The sequence below is a fragment of the Poromitra crassiceps genome (assembly GCF_964638095.1).
Source record: "Poromitra crassiceps genome assembly, chromosome: 18".
Lineage (NCBI taxonomy): Eukaryota > Metazoa > Chordata > Actinopteri > Beryciformes > Melamphaidae > Poromitra > Poromitra crassiceps.
Window position 1 is genome coordinate 17230138 of NC_139636.1, and position 19877 is coordinate 17250014.

The following is a 19877-nucleotide window of genomic DNA, read 5'->3' on the forward strand; positions in this document are numbered from 1 at the left end:
GAGCAATACGCCTGAGCATGATTTGGTCTACAGACAGTGCGACAGACTAGTTGTAATACACACAATGCCACTGCAAGTTTTGGTTTGTGTGTTGTTGTCCTCTGTCAGCCTGGAGACCCTGTGTCCAACATGGTGCTGCTGTCTGAGTCAGCCCAAATCTGCCCCTCTGAGTTGGTGCAGTTGGAGATGGTGGGGAGGCTATGATGTGGCTCAGTGAGCAGTAGGAGTACTGGTGTAGTAGCAGCCCCTGGTGGTGTCAGCCAGCATCAGGTCAATATTACATTATTGACCTGCAGCATCTCTGTGTTCTTCTTTCATAGTGGAGCTTTGAGCTGTTTCATCCTGCTGCTGACTTTGATGCACTTTAACCCCACAGGCCTTCTTGTAGCTAAACAGTGCTACTCTTACATACTAAAGTTTTCACCAACTTTTGTCGTTCACATTACATTGCGTTACAGTACAGCCCTGCATAGACTACAGTTAGGTAGTGGAAGGCTTGTCTGTAATGTAATGGTTTAGAATTATTTTCTTCCTTGGTTAATTGTGTTATTCTCTTTGTATCCTCTAGATGTCGCCGCTCTCAAAGTGCAAATGCCGGCACTCTCCCCCACCATGGAGGAGGGAAACATCGTCAAATGGCTAAAGAAGGAAGGTATGATAAACACATGGCTACAGTACAAAATTATGTTTGCTTTCCCCTATACATAACATGCAAAGTGTATGCAATCTCTAAATGTGTTCTGTTGTGTTATCCAAGGCTAATGCATCACATTGTGGCAGTGGTGGCTCAACGGTTAGAGAAGCGAGCTTGTGACCAGAAGGTCGTCGGTTCAATCCCCGGGACCGGCAGGATAAATCTGGGTGGGGAAAGTGAAAAGGCAGCGCTTGCCCCTCCCTCATTACCACCACTAAGGTGCCCTTGAGCAAGGCCCTTAACCCCAACTGCTTCAGTGGCCAACAGATCAGACTGTTGTTTGTTCTGGTCAGCTTCCAGTTATGAATGTGTGTGTGAATGTGAACAGGGCACTCCTAAAAAAGAGAGCATTGCTCTCTGTGAGACTCCCCCTGTATAAATAAAAGGTAAAAAAAAAACATGGGATATTTAGACATAAGCTTTCCCTCCTCATAGTGACAAACCACATTCAGCTTCATGGGAGCTTCTTTCCTGTCCAAATGTAGAGTACTTGCAACGACATCCACTACACCTACCAGTTAAGCCCCCTGTCTGTGTTCATCAGGTTAGCCAGCTATTTGCAACACCGGCTCTATTTGTCTTTCTCTCTCTCTCCATTACCATTATTCGTCTCCCCATGGTGACGGACGGGCCTGGCGCTAATTATTGACTTGATGACATCATCATTGTGTCAGACTGAGCCGTGTTCTGTGGAGGCCAGAGCATCAGAGCACCTGAGTGTTCTGTGGAGGCCAGAGCATCAGAGCACCTGAGGGTTCTGTGGAGGCCAGAGCATCAGAGCACCTGAGGGTTTCTGCTGGCTAATTGGCTCCAGGAAACATGGCAGTTTCTATTCATCACTGCTTAGCAACGCTGCTCAACCAGCCGCCGCAGCCACACTCTCATTCATCAGGAGGCAGCATATACTGCATTCTGATTGGCTGCTCGCATTCACCGTGTTGCCGTGTGCTTCTGTGTGTGTGTGTGTGTGTGTGTGTGTGTGTGTGTGTGTGTGAGAGAGTGAGAGTGAGAGTGAGAGTGAGAGTGAGAGTGAGAGTGAGAGTGAGAGTGAGAGTACAGTTGCTAGACATTTAAGGGTCATCTAAATTCATCATGGGATTTTAGGTGATCTTAAAATAACCACTTATTCTGTAGGAATAATCTAAAGACTTGACCACACACACAAAAGCTGACAGCTGATCCTTTGAGACAGAACAAGCATGTCTAGTGTTTTTCTCCCCTCCTTCATTGTAAGTGTAGTAAGTAAACCACCTATTTTCCAGCTCCTTGAATTATGACTCAACCTATGAACAAGGCCATCTCTCAGCAATGGTTGCTCCGCTCGGCTCCCTATTTGCAATTTCCCTCTGTAGATTGAAGCAATAGTCAGCATGTTGAGAGGGTGTGTTTAGTGTTTAGTGTTTAGTGTGTGTGTGTGCCAGTGATGTATCTTGATACAGGGCTAACCACCTATTTTCTTTTACCCACCAGCCAGGCGTGTGTAGTCCTAGTATCCTTTTTGTGATAATATCAGCCCGTTGTCATTCCACTAGAGCAGAGGTGAAAGGGCCTGGGGGGGTCGCCTGTTTAAACTTTAATATTGCACATCACACCTAACCCCTGGGGTCATATGGTGTTGGAGCCTCGTACACAAATCCAATCTTGACTGGGCTACTCCTGTCTCTCTGGGGCTTCCGATGTCAATACTCCCTCTGCCTGTCCCCGGCAGCCTTCCCTTCCCTTCACCCATCCCCACCACTCCTCTGGCCTCCACCACACATCCCTCCCCACACACATTCTTCTTCTTTTTACACACTCCTCATAAACCCCTGCATCCTTTTTTTTTATTAAGCAGACGTGTTAATGAGCTTTTACAAGGTGTTTGTTCTTTTGCCTGTGTCACGGTTCTGTCCTTGACGCAGGTATTATGTGTTGAGGATGACCTCAGGTGACCCCCCCTCACTCCTGTCCCAGCTTTCTCTGCTGAAGACAGAAATGTGACCAGGTCGGGATGACCCTTGACCTTTATCTCATCTACCTTACCGCCTCCTCTCTTCACATAGAGATGTGTCATAAAGACGCTCCGATCCGATCACACGGTGCCTTCAATCCCTTTACACTCTTGACTGTTTAGGACTCTGCAAATCAAAGTCTACGGGATAGTTAGAAATGAGACATTTTGAATGACACTGACGTCATGACTAGATGAGCATCTCTCTATCTGCTGCTGGAATGCCCAACGGAAGTACATGGCACTCATTTATGGTGGAGCTATGCCAGGGCTAGCCTAGCCTAAAGTCTGTACATTCAATATCAGTGTCTATTTATCAAGCTTTTCCTCTTCTTCTGCCTTGTTCGTCTCGAGTCTTTCGTCTACTCTCTCTCTTTCTCCAAGGAAACCATATCACTGTCCTCCTTTTCCCCTTTTTCTCTGCGTTGTGTTCATCTGTTGACGCCGATCTGAGTTGTTGTTCATGCAGAGATACTTGGAACTCCATGTTGACGTAGAAACATGCAAGAGAGAACCAGTGCTTCTTAATTGGCTTCCTTTTTCATTGTTAAGCATATGCTAATATATTCCAACTCTCACATGTGGTGGACCATTGGGATCCCATGAAAGATTGATTAGACTCTTCCTTTGATATGTAGCCTGGAAGATCTCTCCCCTCCCTATAAGCTTTTTGTAGATTCACTTGAATTCATTAATTCAACTGATTTGTTGACTCTGTGTGCACAGCCCCAGCGAAAGAGCAATCGGTCGGAACATTCTGCTGACCACTATGGTTCATGTATTTGCAATCACAGTTAAAAGGGATCTTTTGCACATAAAGGCCGCCTCCAGTCAGTTTTCCTACCTGACTGTTGGTGTTCTATGAAAATGTTCTAATATTGTATAGTCGCACGCCGGGATGCACCGATTTATCGGTATCGGCCGATATTGGCCTTGTTGACTGCAGTCGGCTGTTGGCAAAAAAGGTGCTGTTCACCGATTGTAGCAGCCGATATTTAGCCAGTTGGGTCACGTGATTTGTTGTTTGTTTGTTTCATAATTACATTTCAGTATGATTGAATTTGTCCTCATTCAAAGATAGTGTGATAAAGGGCTCAAAAGACTTTAAAACAGGTCAGTTCTTTGTTCATAATAAAGCTTTATTTGTTTCCCTCTCAAAGAGGCATACAAAAAAACATATGGGTATCGGCTATCGTCCAAATTGTTATTTTAAACATCGGTATCGGCCCAGAATTTTGCAATCGGTGCATCCCTAGTCGCACGTCATCTGATTTGCACCAAAGAACTTACATTGATAAGAACCGAAGACTAATATTCTGTTCCATTGCAACATCATGGCTGCAGCGTTGTTGTAAAAAAAACAGCTTTGTCTCTTGCCTTCAATATACTCTTTGTCTGAGACTACAACGGAAGTGGCCGGAAACAGTATGGCCGCCTTGTACCTCCGTAAAAACATTTGTTAGAAGTCACAATATTGCTATGTTATCAACACACCGGCCAACAGATATCAAAGCCGATGCACTTAATGGAAAGAGTGTGACGTGAACTGGTTAACAGTTATATCAATATATATTGGTCATTCAGTGGCGTTTTAAGCCTGCCGAACATAGTAGCTAATGAACATAGCTAACACCATGCTAGCTATTTATATCAGTATTATCATAATATCAGTCATGACATGATTTGTGACTATATATTCATATGTGAACCTGGCAACAAGTGTGGTTAATCAGCAGTTAATCAGTGACTCAGCAACACATGAAATATCTTCTAAAATCACAAAATACACTAGAGGAGGGCTTTCAGCTCTAAGGCAAGAGCGATGCACTTAGATGAAAAGATAGTTTGTGAATGAAATGAGTGTTTTTTGTTTGATTTTAAATGGAGGGTTTATGGATGTTTGTTTCATTTTGCAGGTGAGGCAGTAGCAGCAGGCGACGCCCTCTGTGAGATTGAGACTGATAAGGCCGTCGTTACCATGGAATCCAGTGATGACGGAATCATGGCAAAGATCTTGGTGAGTAAAGCTGCCTTCACATGATCAGCGATCTCCTCTCCTCTCACCGCCAGGTAGAGCGGAGAAAGCTCAGCGGTCGGGTGAGTAGGTCAAAGTTGAAACAATTTGAACTTTGAGCGCAGCGCAAGGTGGCAAATCCGAGCGGCGCGCGGATCATGTGTGGGGGGGTTAAGATCATGTTTGGGGGGGTTAAGCGGATCATGTGTGGGGGGGTTAAGATCATGTGTGGGGGGGTTAAGATCATTAAGATCATGTGTGGGGGGGTTAAGATCATGTGTGGGGGGGTTAAGATCATGTGTGGGGGGGTTAAGCGGATCATGTGTGGGTGGGTTAAGATCATGTGTGGGGGGGTTAAGATCATGTGTGGGGGGGTTAAGATCATGTGTGGGGGGGTTAAGATCATGTGTGGGGGGGTTAAGATCATGTGTGGGGGGTTAAGATCATGTGTGGGGGGGTTAAGATCATGTGTGGGGGGGTTAAGATCATGTGTGGGGGGGTTAAGCGGATCATGTGTGGGCGGGTTAAGATCATGTGTGGGGGGGTTAAGATCATGTGTGGGGGGGTTAAGATCATGTGTGGGGGGGTTAAGATCATGTGTGGGGGGTTAAGATCATGTGTGGGGGGGTTAAGATCATGTGTGGGGGGTTAAGATCATGTGTGGGGGGGTTAAGATCATGTGTGGGGGGGTTAAGCGGATCATGTGTGGGGGGGTTAAGCGGTCACCACAGCACACACATCCTCTTCTACTGCAGGAGACTCTGAGAAAACCGTTAAACGCTGGAAGTACGCTGGGAAGCGCTGATCTCAATGCACAATATAACAAGGAAGCAGTCTGAAACTAACGTTAGTTCAGTGCGGTAGTAGCTTGATAGCTGACAGCTAACATTGGCAAACAACACACATACAGTGATTTAGCTCAACACTCACCAAGTGTCTAGCCAATCTGCTCCCACAATTGAGCCTTTCTGTCTCTGTTGTGATAGTTTCTCCATATGATTAGTTGCCAGAAAATGAGCACCCGACACCAGCGTCTTTCTGAAAAGTAAAAATATTTTCAGCTGGAGGCGCTGGGAGTCGGGCGCACAAAAACGCCGGAGCGCTCTGAAAATAGACGCTGGGCTCTGCGCACTTTCTCTAGACGTCCGTGTGCGCCCGCATACGCTCTCCCCCCATTGGAAACAACTGAAAAAAGATGCTGGACCTGATGAAAATACGCTAGATGGACACAGGCCCTTAAGCATTGAATATGGCTTTAGCCTGTGACCTATGGAAAAGCTGGGTTAAAGGTGTATTTAAATGCTAATGCCTGTTGGCCCTATTTCATTTTAATCATCTCTTTTCGACAAGGGAGTTCTTCAAAGGCAGATATGATGCGCCATACTGTCCAGCAATCTAAATTGGGTAATTAACAGCAGTTATGATGATGATGCTTGGAACTGAGTCTGTATCCATGTGTATATATAGAGCCGTGCATGTTTGTTGTGCCAGGTTTCCCTCACTGCCTGCCCACGCTAATTGGTTGTGCTTGTTAAACCCGGCTTCCCTACACAGTGACAGAAAAACATTGGTGAAATGCCTTCAGTGACAAATGTTTCTCTTCTTCCCGCGTCCCCGCCCCCCATTGAGCTGTTTGATGTGTGAATATTTAGTAAGCTGTCGAAGGCACGGCCATCAGCTGTCTTTCATCTGTGTTCCACCACATGTTTGTCCTCAGGAACAGACGGATAAAAGCGTTTTATCCTCTCTCACTGTCGGATCCACAGAGATCAGACTCTGTGAGGCAGGCAGAGGGAGAAACGCTGATCATTATTTCCTGGAGAGAATTTTCCCATCAAACCTCCTATTCCAAAAACAGGACAGCAATATGAGGGATGACAATGAGCAGATGCTGTGTGTGTGTGTGTGTGTGTGTGTGTGTGTGTGTGTGTGTGTGTGTGTGTGTTTGTGTGTGTGTGTGTGTGTGTGTGTACATATTAGGGATATAACATTATGCAATTTTACCGCGCTATCGAACGACCACGATTATCGTGCCGTAAGCTTTCCCTGTAATACCGGCGTGCACCACGCTGCCCTCAATGTGTTGCACAGTATGGACGGTGCCACACGTCGCCGCTACAAACAAGTTTGTAATGGAGCACCCTTGTGTAAACATTCTCATATTACTTTCAGTTTGGGTTCAATAAAGCAATATTTTTCTTCAAAGCAAAATACTTGTTTGTTTAGTTTTTCGATGGGTCATAGTTCATTCAAATAAAGGGGTTGGGGGGATTAATATGGTGAATTGTTTTGTACCGTGATATTTTGGTAGATACCGTGCCGTACTGTGCCGTATCCTAGTGTGACACTTCATATCGTTACATAGTACGTACACATACAAACAGAGAGTTCCTGGTCTGAGAGTTAGACATGCTCAGATTCAGGGTTCAGGTGATGCGTCTGTTAGTGCAACCTAAATAAAGGCCAGATACGCAACCAGTCAACTCTAGCAGATGCACATTGCACATGTGCAGCTTCGTTGTCCATAAATAATACACACTGCAGCAGGCGTATGCTGCACACACACACACACGAACACAAGACACACACATCAACAGCAACAGTCTCGTTATTGTCCAACAGGGATTATCATCATGTGCTGTACCATCAAACACAGGCTTATCTTTCTCCTGCCTCTCCGTTCGCTTCACTTGCTCCCTCTCGTCCACATTCCCTTACTCCATCCTTGTCTTAGCTGCCATGGGGATGATGCAGTTTCCATAGCAACCACCCAGGAGCTGGGGGGTAGGGGCTTTGGAGCTGAAGCTGGCAGAGAAAGATGGGGTATATTAGATAACCCCCCCCTCCCCCCCAGAACTCCCTCTGTGTGTGTGTGTGTGTGTGTGTGTGTGTGTGTGTGTGTGTGTGTGTGTGTGTGTGTGTGTGTGTGTGTGTGTGTGTGTGTGTGTGTGTGTGTGTGTGTGTGCGTGCGTGCGTGCGTGCGTGCGTAATAAGAAAAACAGCAGCTCGTAGCAATATTTGAGACATGTCTTCCCTCCCCATATGTGGCGATATGGCATTCCTTCTCTCTGGGGCACAGCATAGATATTACCCCACAGTGCTGTAATTGTGGCTCTCTCCAAGTGGCCAGCAGGTTTCTAATTTAGAGGCTAGTATAATGACCTGCCTGAGGCCAAACGCCCAGATAGGCTGCACTCGACAGGGGACTTCCTGCGCCCCCCAGGGGTTATTTATGGGGGTCAACTAACTGCTATGGCCCGCTAACGGTCTTCAGCCTCGGCGCCTGCGGGTTAGAAAACGGCGGGGAGATCCCAGTGCTCCTGGTAGGGGGTGGGGTAGGTTGGCGGGGGGCTACCGGCACCATCAACACACAGATTACCCCATCTCATCACAACCTTAGTGCACCTCTCTACCCTGACCCCAGAACTTCAATCTGAAAATCTGCCCTGGGTACAATCAATCACAGCCTGTAGGAAACGACACACACTCAACGTGCGCCCACATGTACATGCGTACTACATACACATACGCACATAGCTTCTCCATGTTTGGATGAATATCAAGATGATTGCTACGGAGCAAGGAGGGGAAAGGCTTCAAGAAAATCAATGGATGGGTGGGTCACAAGGTGGGTGAATGTGAATGAACTGGTGTTTGATACAAAGGACAAGATGGCAGGAGAAGATAGTGGATAGATGGGATGGATGGCTCCATGAAGATATTATGGAACATGTTGCACAGTGCAAACCTGACAGCCAGTTTCCCATTTATCATTCATCTTCACACGCGCTCATCCAGGAGATCAATTTAAGCACTAACAGCTATCTGCCTTCTACACACCAATCTCTATTATAAATCACTTTCTATCCTTGCGGGATGCTCTTGCCAAAGTGGGCAAAAGGTTGTCCATTTTGTTCCAGCATTTCTTGCCAAATGAATTCAAGACCGTACAGTAGAGTACACACAGCCCACAGGCTATTGGCTAAAAAGTCTGAAATAATTGATATAAATTGGTTTGGAGTCTGTAGGAAAAGTAGTTTGGAGTGAGTGGTAACATTTTGAGTTATTTGTGTGTTTCTATGTGAGAGATTAGATTGGACTGTCAGACTTCTGCTGCTTAGACAGAGGCTGTGACTGCATCTGGAAGTGCTGTATCTGTCTCGCTCTGATGATGGGAGACAAAATCTTGTCTTACTCCCAAAACAATATTTCTCCTTTTAAGTTTTATTGCCCTTAAACCCACCCACCCTTCTCCTTTTCCTCTGGCATCATCATTTCTTTGTCATTGAGCCCTCGCTACACATTTTGCAGAGCGCTCTCTACCCTTGTCAGCCAGGAGCATCCATTCTCCCCAGAGGAGGGAGTTGTATGGCTGACTGACCTTCACATGGCCTCCTGTTCCCCTGTCCACTCAATAAATCAAACTGCCCAATTCCCCCTCTACGCACTAAAGAATGGATCTGAGTAAAAAAACAACAACATGCTAGCGCTTAAGAGGCAAGTCTTTGGTTTAAAAGGACATTAAATTGCAGTCTACAAATATATATATATATATATATACTGTATATATATATATATATATATATATATATATATATGATTTTAGCATGTGTAATGTGTTTAGGCCAAAGGATTGGCTGTTTAGGACCATATGATTGCAGAAAAAAATGGATGGAATCATGGAATTTGTTAATAAAAATGGAATCAACTGTAAAACATGGAATATTACAGGATTTTCCATAATCTGGTTGAATTTGATGAAAGTAGGCCTAATTATCAAAATCAAAAGTAGAACTAATTATTGTAGTAACCTAAATCATTTCCTAATTGTAAAATAGGCCTATCACAATACCGATTATAATATTGATATATTGCCCAGCAATATGGCGGTGCCTCTCAAACTAATAAATCCATCACTGTTTATTGTCTCAGCCTACTAGTGGGTTACACACAGTTGTCTGCACATGATGACATGCCTTCCTAGGCTTGGTGAGGGTCTGTTCATAATAAACCATCTTTGGTTAATTTGGCTGGATCCGTTCTCAGCTCTATTGGCCATGAGCTGATGCCCCCTGTAAGAGCTGACTGACAGATGAGCCTGAAATCATCAAGCTTTATTCAATCTCAACCTTTACGGCTACAGCGCCCGACAATATGTCCAACTTAGAGTAATGCTGATAACTGTCAAGGCTAAGCGTACAGTAACTGAGCTGTTCAGCCTCTCAGGGGACACATATGGCTGTATGATAGCTAACAGTTTGGCGATAAGTAGGTTAAACCTCATAAATGGTTTAGTCTGACTTTGTAATATCATTAGCCTAGCTGATGGGCTCTGGATAGGTCCCTTAAGAGCCCCTTCACATCTTTCAGACTTTGCCACAGTGAGAATGCTGCCAAACGGAGTTCTGACAGCACTTGCTAATAACTCCCCTTGCCTTTTTGCAATTGTTAGGATGTCAGATTCAGTCTAGTCCTGGTCAAAAACGAATGTTATTAGGCTAATACATTTGAATATTCTTGATTTATTTGCAAGAGATTTCCTGCAACAGGCAGAGGTATATATTTTTGAGGCTGCTTTAATTTTTTGGGGAAAATAAATGGTGCTCATTGCTCATTAAGCAGTTCATATTTAAAACCATACTCAAATGGGCCAGGTTTCAGTATCACTTCCACACCAACCTCCTATAGCCTTGAATCAATACTGTGTGGTTTAGTGTCCATACACAGCGCTGCTCTGTTCCACCTGCAGGGACTCATGTGGAGCGTTTTGGAAGTCCCCGGTGTGCATCTGTCCAGAGATGAGTGAACTGGCTCGTGAAGATGAAGTGTTTCCTCCTCTTGAAATCGAAAGAATCCGAAGAAGGATCGTTTGACTTGTTCATTGTGGGGAGAAGGGGATATTCCTCTGACTTACTGTAATCAGCTTTTTCTCTGAGCGCTCAGAGCTCTTTAAATGTGTGGCAAAGCTGCTTTCAATTTAACTCGCACCTGGAGGATAACCTCACATCTGAACCGTTGCAAATGCCAAGCTGTCGAGATCATTTACGTTCTATAGGTTTTAGTTAATGTTGTTCCATAACCAGTGGATGGCAGTATTGAGCCCCGCACCACTACGGGTAACATGTGTATGCGCATGCACACCTCGTATATATTATCTCTGTGTATGTACTGTAGGCATGCACACATTCATGGACATTGTTTAATGGAGACACCCATGCACATAGTGGCAGAGTCTAGAAAGTGGATAAAAAATTTTACAATTTGAAGACAATAACTTGTGTCAGCTCATGGATAAGGATGACAGAGAGAGAGAAAGAGAGAGAGAGAGAGGGCTTTATTAAATGAGCCTATAAATACACTGGCTGGTAATGGGTATTTATTGAGATTCTCGCTTGCAGCTGGGAAGTGCTGGCTCTCTCTCTGACATCTCAGTGAGTTCCATGGTGAAGCAGAAAATATCCGCTGTTAATTTTCTCCTTCACCACTCAAAGTTTTAACAAGCAATTTGCATGATTTGCATGCTGCAAATAATAACTTTGAAGAATGTAAATGCAATCATCATCAGGAAGGAGAGTAAACAGTAGGCTTGGCTTTTTTTTATGCAGGAGAAACGTATAATTGAATTTGATTGTCATATACAGTATCAGTGATTACCATTTTTCCCCCAAGTAAAATGAAGATATCATGACTCCAGGTGCAGGACAAAACACCTAGCAATTTATGAAACTCAACAATTTAATATAATTGAATAGACTGCATTGTCAATCCACAACTGTGGAGTGGGCGTGGCTTCGAAGGTCTGGAGCCAGGCTACCACCGTTTGCCTTCAGAACAACTGCAGCATCCTGTTACAAATCCAGTAGTAGTAGTTTGAAAGATAATTTCTGAGTGCACAACTTCAACCTCACCCAGCTGTGGCAGTCAAAGGAAGTTTTTAAGTTATCCTTTGTCATTTAATATTATTAGTTGTCTATTAGTTCCCACTAAAAATAATTCTTGTTTTAAATATTTTATTAGATTGGCACTAGCTGCTGGTGCAATTATGCTGTCACTGATGATGTCACAATGTCTGGTCAGTCTCATCTTCTTTCCTTTGTCATTATGCCCTTGCATTTCTTGCATTAACGTAGTTAGCCACTCGCTATCTAGTAGTACTGTAGCTACATTGTTAGCCTCTGTGGCTTCTAGTCAACTGCGCATGTTCACGACGTGACCACTTGAATGCCAAGCATGTCGTGTACACAACTTGCGGTCTCGTATTCACGGAATGCAGCATAATTGTAAGTGCTCGAGTCACATCACTGGTGAGTGTGACGTCATCACTGATGGCATCACAATTGCCCGAGTGACATCATCACTGACATGATCACAGATGACATCAGAATTGCTCTAGTGACATCACTTATTACATCATCACTGACATCACAATTCCTCGAGTGACATCACATATTGTGGGAACTTGGTAGTCTAGCTGCTTACCGGTGTATGCTGGGGAAGGTGTTGGGTAACGGAGACCGAGAAGATCAAAACCTTTGCAATGAGTTCTCAGAAGAAAAATACAGGAGGAAGAAAACTGAAGAGAAACGCCGAGCTGACATTTCCAGAACAGAGGTATTTGCTGTGCAAAATGCCAAAGTCCTGGACTACGCTGCCTGTGGATCCTGGTCCTGAGCCTGGTTATCCAGCTGACAGCGTTTCAGTCTACCAAGTGAATAAGGACGATGGAAACCTGGTTTACACAGGCCACATCCTCCGACCTGCCCCTGAAATTCTGCCTACACTGGAGATCCAGCCATTCAGGGCAGCATCAGAGCCAGAAAATAAAATGAGATGTCTCACCCTGCCGCCAAAACAAGAAAGCATCGGGAGAAAGTATAAGAAACTGAAGGAGAAGATGGCTGAGGATGAGCTGGGTGTGGCTGAGGATGAGGATGCAGCAGAGCTACAGCGAGCTGCAGGCGGAGCGTGGCCGGGCATACAGTTGCAGGTCTGTGGTACCGCTCCTTTGATGGCTGCACCCTGTCAGTCAGGCTTCTACAGTCAGTCAGGCTTCTACACCTCACTCCTACCCAACATCTACCTCACCACTCCAGTTGCAAAAGCAATGATCTCCAAACTTGGTGGTGAGCCCTTTGAGCATCTTCCTGCCACCGGACAAACCAAGCAAGAAGCAGAGTACCATCAAAACTTTGTGGACTTCCTAAACATGCAACCTCCAGACACAGCCATGGATGGGTTTCACTCTCCAGGACCTCTGAATCATGTGGAAGGTGATTTTGATGGCCAGGACACCACAGTACCAGCGCTTCACACCTCACTTACCTCACTACCCAACAGCCTGGAGCATACCACTCCAGTTGCAGGAGAAGCAGAAGAAGCACCAAGGTTCTCCACACTTTGGGGTGATACCTTCGAGGTTCCAACCTCCCAGGACCTCCCTCCTGCCGCTGTACATCAAAACTACATGGACCTCCTAAACACCATGGAGGAGTTGTTTCCAGGATCTCTCGGTTATGTGGACAGTGCTTCTGATGGCCTGTACAACACTGCCAGCACTTCAGGAGGCTCAATGGTGGTCATGGAGGGTGGTAATGGAACCTGAGAGTCAGGGCCAGACAGCCCACGCTTCCCTGGAGATCCCCTGGTTATCTTACCTGGACCTGTCGTCCTCAGTAGAGCCTGACTGATACTGGATTGTTGGGGCCGATGACAATACCGACACCCATTATGGGGGGGGGAACAAATCATTGTCCAAAATGACGTCAATGCAATGAAACAGTAGATTTTTTAATTTACTAATTATAAATAAGTGGAACTACAAAAACACAAATAGAACAAATGTATATAATTTGAGTTAAGAAAAAGGATAAAACATGCTGTCTATAACTTAAAAAATAAAATAAAAAAATCTGCACCAAGTGGCTCAGTGGATTTCCTTGGTTTTGTGTCTCTAACTTTCTCAGTGGATCTCCCTTGTTCTTCTGTCTCTCTTTCTTAGTGGATCTCCTTGGTTCTGTGTCTGTCTCTGATTCTGTCTCTCTCCCTTTCTCAGTCGTTAGACCTCCCTGGTTCTGTTTAGATCTCCCTGGTTCTGTGTGTCTTATCTGATTGTCTCTTTCTCAGTGGATCTCCCTCGTTCTGTGTGTCTCATATTCTGTCTCCCTCCCTTTTTCAGTGGATGTCCATGGTTATGTGTCTCTCTTTGATTCTGTCTCTCTGTGGACCTCTGGTTCTGTCTGCCTCTTTCTCAGTGAAGGTCCCTGCTTGTGCAGTTATACAATTTTCTCCATCATGCGCTGTGTCAATTATGGTCATCCGTGATTGGTGGCCTGCACTCATCTCTCTCTGGCTGTTTATCTCTCTGGCTAGGCTACTAATAACATGAAATTGCTGAATAAAAGGGCTGAAACCGCCACTGGAGTGACTGAAACTATATTACGTTAACCATTACGAGTCACGCCGCTTTCAATGTTATATATCGGTTTGAAATCCGTTAACCGCTTCGTTCACCAATATGCACCGAAATGCTACACTAACATTAGCCATTGAGCTAATAGTCTAGTGGCGCCTGCTCAGACTGCTGGTCCACTGCCGCGCAGAGTGCTCTCCCATTGGCTGAAATGCTCTGTTGCTCAATCATCCGCTAATCTGATTGGCCAGAAATGCCCGAATGGATTACGGGATGAGTAGTTTTTTACTCTTACGATATAATATGTACAAAGTCTTGTAACCAGCACTTTCCCCCCCATTTTTCGATGTTTTTTAAACTCTGAATCCAATGTTTTATGTTTACTTATTCTCTGGAAGACCGCTTGGCTTGGTTCCTGCCTTAAAACTCTTTAGATAAGGTGATTGAGAATATGAACAGGGAAGTACTCTCCGGAACCGTGACGTCACGGAACGGTCACGTGACGAGCTCTATGGCCACTTTCCCCTACCCCCACCCCTTCCCTCACAACGCCCCTCCCACCACCCACATCCACCTAGCCACTCTCTCAACCCACCCCTCGATCACTGACTCTACGACCTAGCTACAGCCCATTTTCCCTGACCCCGCCCCCGTACTGAATCAGTACTACTGATCACGCCTTACTGTGACTTTGTTCTTATTCTGTAATGCAACCAATCAGCAGTTTATCACCATTACTGACTATTGTGTCACTCATAATGTGGATATTCATTTAAAGTTTAGTCCTATAAAGTTTCATCAATCCCGCTATAAATAGATAGAATACAGTAAGCTAGGTTTTTTTTACCTTCACAATAAAATCAATAATTTATTACTGGGTAAATAAAAAACAACAGTCCACTCACACTACGGGTTAAAATGTACTTTTAATTGTCTGTGTTCTTTGTGTTCTGTGTATTTCGGATCACACACACACACACACAAACTTTGCAACGTGCATCAATATATTACAATTCATGTATTAATATATAGTACTTCATTTAATTGCCATTATTGTGAAGGTTCTAACCAGAAGTTTGTTTTATTCTGGCTCACTTTATGCTTGGGGTTTGCGATGACATTTGCAGCTCCAGTCTGCACGCGAATCGTTATCACAAATGCTGTGTATGAAATGCGGAATCAATGCCCAGAACACCACGACAGTTTGCCGTTGTCATCTAAACATGGCCAAATACCCCTGATTATAAGACAGCAAGTTGTGTAGTGTGAAAAGAACAGCGACTGACAGCCGGCTGTCCGTGTCATGAGTTGATAAGGTATGAAAATGACTGTAATGATCTGCCTTGGGACAGCAGAATTAAATCAGGGTGACCAGAGGGTATGGTTCACTGCCATGTCACTGACTTTGTATAACTCGACTAATCAACTGCTTCTTGTGGAAGGTGAAGTGCCCATGATTTATATTATGTTTATTTATATTTAGGATAAGCCTAATTTGCTATGCTACTACTGCACCACATCACAATGAGCAAAGGCATACTGTATGTATCTAGACAGGGTTGTTTGTATGAGCAGAATTGATCGATTGGTTTGTATCATGTCCTCTACCCTTTCTTCCTAGATATGCATCTTACCCTGCATGTGTGTAAATCTGATTTGTGTGCAATTCCATCTGCAGTAGGAGCAGAGTACTCCCAGTTTCTCTTTTCAGTCTCTCTACCATGTGGAAAAATCCCTTGGGGACTAGATGGAGTGAATCTCTATGGAAATTTCCAGAAGTCCTGATTTCCCTCAGCGGTCCTTAGGCTCCACTCTCATCCATCACCTACCGCTGGGCAGGAGAGGTGCCATAGAGACAGTAACCGTGGAGGACAGGAAGGGAGACATAGGGCACACACACCTAGCCTTTGAAAGGTTAGGTAGTCACACAACAAACATGTCTGGTAGAGATGGAGTCCATGTTGGTCATGTCAGATTTGCTGGTTAAGGGATACGTAATGTGTTGTCACTGACACTTTAGCCTTGCTTACTTTTTGTCTTTGTCCAAACTTGAGAAAGGCCCAGTGAAGCTATAAAATCAATTTCCATAATATCTGTGCTGTTGTCTATGGAGACTTCCCTACATGTCTCTGTGTCCCAGGTACAGGACTAATATCTGTGCTGTAGTCTATGGAGACTTCCCTACACATCTCTGTGTCCCAGGTACAGGACTAATATCTGTGCTGTAGTCTATGGAGACTTCCCTACACATCTCTGTGTCCCTGGTACAGGACTAATATCGGTGCTGTAGTCTATGGAGACTTCCCTACACATCTCTGTGTCCCAGGTACAGGACTAATATCTGTGCTGTAGTCTATGGAGACTTCCCTACACATCTCTGTGTCCCTGGTACAGGACTAATATCTATGCTGTAGTCTATGGAGACGTCCCTACATGTCTCTGTGTCCCAGGTACTGGTCTTTTCTAGCTATAGTCTATGGAGACTTCCCTACACATCTGTGTCCCAGGTACAGGACTAATATCTTTCCTGTAGTCTATGGAGACTTCCCTACATGTCTCTGTGTCCCAGGTACAGGTCTTTGCTAGCTATAGTCTATGGAGACTTCCCTACACGTCTCTGTGTCCCAGGTACAGGACTATAGTCTATGGATACTTCCCTACACGTCTCTGTGTCCCAGGTACAGGACTATAATCTATGGAGACTTCCCTACATGTCTCTGTGTCCCAGGTACAGGACTAATATCTTTGCTGCCCTAATCCGGGCCCGTATCCTACTCCCTCCCTCCACCCTAGACCCTACCTCTACTCTACCTCCCCTGTACCCTTCCACCTCTCCTTCTCTGTTCTCTCCTCCTCTCTGTCCTCTCCCCTCTCTCACATTCCCACTGCTCTCCTTCCCCTGCGCCCTCCCACCTCTCCTTCTCTGTTCTCTCCTCCTCTCTGCCCTCTCCTCCCTCTCACATTCCCCCTGCTCTCCCTCCCCTGCACCCTCTCCTTCTCTGTTCTCTCCTCCTCCACATTTCCCATTTCTCCCCACCCTCGCCCTAATCCGGGCCCGTATCCTACTCCCTCCCCTCCCCCAACCCTAGACCCTATCCCTACCCTGGCTCTCCCTCCCCTGCACCCTCATCTCTCCTCCTCTGTTCTCTCCTCCTCCACATTTCCTATTTTCTCCCCACCTCCCCCCTCTCCTCCCTCCTCCCTCTCCCTCCCTCCTCCACTCTCCTGCTTTCTTCAAATGTTCAAATGTTATCTTTATTCTGTATATTCTTGTTACTGTGTGTTAGCTAGAATCAGCTAGACATACTTATCTGTGAAGCCCTCTGAGACATGCTTGTGAATTAGGGCTATATAAATAAACTTGACTTGCTGTAGTCTATGGAGACTTCCCTACATGTCTCTGTGTCCCAGGTACAGGACTAATATCTTTGCTGTAGTCTATGGAGACTTCCCTACATGTCTCTGTGTCCCAGGTACAGGACTAATATCTTTGCTGTAGTCTATGGAGACTTCCCTACATGTCTTTGTGTCCCAGGTACAGGACTAATATCTTTCCTGTAGTCTATGGAGACTTCCCTACATGTCTCTGTGTCCCAGGTACAGGTCTTTGCTAGCTATAGTCTATGGAGACTTCCCTACATGTCTCTGTGTCCCAGGTACAGGACTATAGTCTATGGATACTTCCCTACACTTCTCTGTGTCCCAGGTACAGGACTATAGTCTATGGATACTTCCCTACACGTCTCTGTGTCCTAGGTACAGGACTATAGTCTATGGAGACTCAGACTTCCCTACACGTCTCTGTGTCCCAGGTACAGGACTATAGTCTATGGAGACTTCCCTACACATCTCTGTGTCCCAGGTACAGGACTATAGTCTATCTATGGAGTCTTCCCTACACATCTCTGTGCCAGGTCACCATTGTAAATAAGAATTTGTTTTTAATGACTTACCTGGTTAAATAAAGGTTAAATAAAATAAAAATAAAAGGTACAGGACGAAGAGTCCTACTGTGAGCTGCAGTGAAACAGACTGGAGTTGCTGCTCTCTCTACCAGTGAGCGCAGGTGTTCTTATATGCTGCTGCTCTTTCTGGTTAGGTGGAGATGATACATTTATTGGAGCGTTGCTTTGATTTGAAAGCCCGCTGGAGTGGCAACCCCACATTCCTACTGATAGGTCTCTATCCAAACTACTGCCTTAAAACACTATATTCAAACTGGACCATTGTGCCATATCTTGGCATTATATCATGTTCTTTGATTTGGCTGATCATTAAAAAACTGGAGCTGATGATTGAACTCAACAGCTCAGCAAGCATCTGATGTTTTTCTTCCTCCTCCTTTCCTTCTACCTTTCTACCTCTCTCTCTCCTTAGATGGAGCTTCACCTTTGGCAGCTCACTAAGTGGATACCTTTTGAAAATAGATGAAGTGCAGCAGCCCTACCCTGTCTATTGTGCCTGGGCTTTGGGTTAGAAATAATCAATATTGACTGAGGAGCAACACCTAGCAGCACAGCTTGAAGTGGCTAGAGGAAGACTTGGAATGGCTTTGGATGGCTACAGAATGAGAGAATGAATCAATGCTTGATGGCTGTGGAGAGCAGTAACACATCCAGTGCACTCCATTAGAGACAGTAGCTGATGTTGTGTGGTTGGTCAAGAGGGAGCAAATTAAGTGAATTGAGGAGGCGCTGCGGCCGTCCAAGAGCTCCCAATGGAAGTAGCCTTAATGAATGGACTGTCAAAAGGTGTTCATCATTTCAACTAACACACTTCTTAAAGGCATCGAGGCCACTGAATTACCCAAACAAACGAGAAGAATGAACAATGTTGATTCACTCAAACATCACTTTAACCATTTTCATCTTCTGTTCTTTCTTCCCTTGGCCCTTCATTAGATTGTTCCTGTTTCCTGCAAAGTGCTTCACAGCACAGGCACCCAAGGAAAATAGGTTTCCTTTTCTTCTCGTGATTTCACTTGCTCTTGTGAATGAACCAGTTTTGCCGATGTCCCCGCTCACTGTATATGTGCCTCTCTCATCACCTCTACAGATGGAGGAGGGCAGTCGCAGCGTGCCCCTGGGCACTCTCATTGCCCTCATGGTGGAGGAAGGGCAGGACTGGAAGCAGGTGGAGATCCCCCCTCCAGAAGCAGCAGCTCCCTCCCCAGTGTCGCCTGCTGCCCAGGCAGCAACTCCTGCCGCCCCTCCTCCTCCACCGCCACCAACACCAGCCCCCTCAGGACCGTAAGTGTTGTGTGTGTCTCTTCTTTTCGAACATCAGTCAATTAATATCAAAATGTCAATATCAGTCATTACAATGACAACTAGCTCTAGGAGGTAATCAACAAGCAACAACATTCACACATTTGCCATAGAACCTCTGCAGTGAGAAGAGGGTTTTCATACCACGCTGATTTCTACTTGTCCAGTCAGGGCTTGGCCACCAGCATCCCACACAATATGCTGAGTAAGATGCACACTTCAAACCCTGTAAGATCCTGTCTCGCACTGTTGCCACAATAAACACAATGTCGTAAACAAAGAAGCAGCCACAAAACAAAGCAGGGCCTATTTGATATGCCAACACATTTTACGCTGAGCCCGTCCACATGTTCACATTTAAACAATGGCTACATGAACTGAACAGGGCCAAAAGGTTTGATGTGTTGTGCAGCCAGCAAGGTGATTATTATGAGACATATAGTGCGGGAATGGACTGTAATAAGGTGATTATTATGAGACAGATATAGTGCCGGAATGGACTA

General features: G+C 45.2%; 1 protein-coding gene across 1 annotated transcript in view; it reads left to right on the plus strand.

Moving 5' to 3' along the window:
* The window catches only part of pdhx (pyruvate dehydrogenase complex component X), a 49478-nt gene that overhangs the window by 3245 nt on the left and 26356 nt on the right, over positions 1–19877 (plus strand). The window contains exons 2-4 of the mRNA XM_083654308.1: positions 569–652; positions 4601–4701; positions 19163–19356. Of these exons, the coding sequence (XP_083510434.1) occupies positions 569–652; positions 4601–4701; positions 19163–19356 (379 nt within the window). The remainder of the gene's footprint in view (positions 1–568; positions 653–4600; positions 4702–19162; positions 19357–19877) is intronic.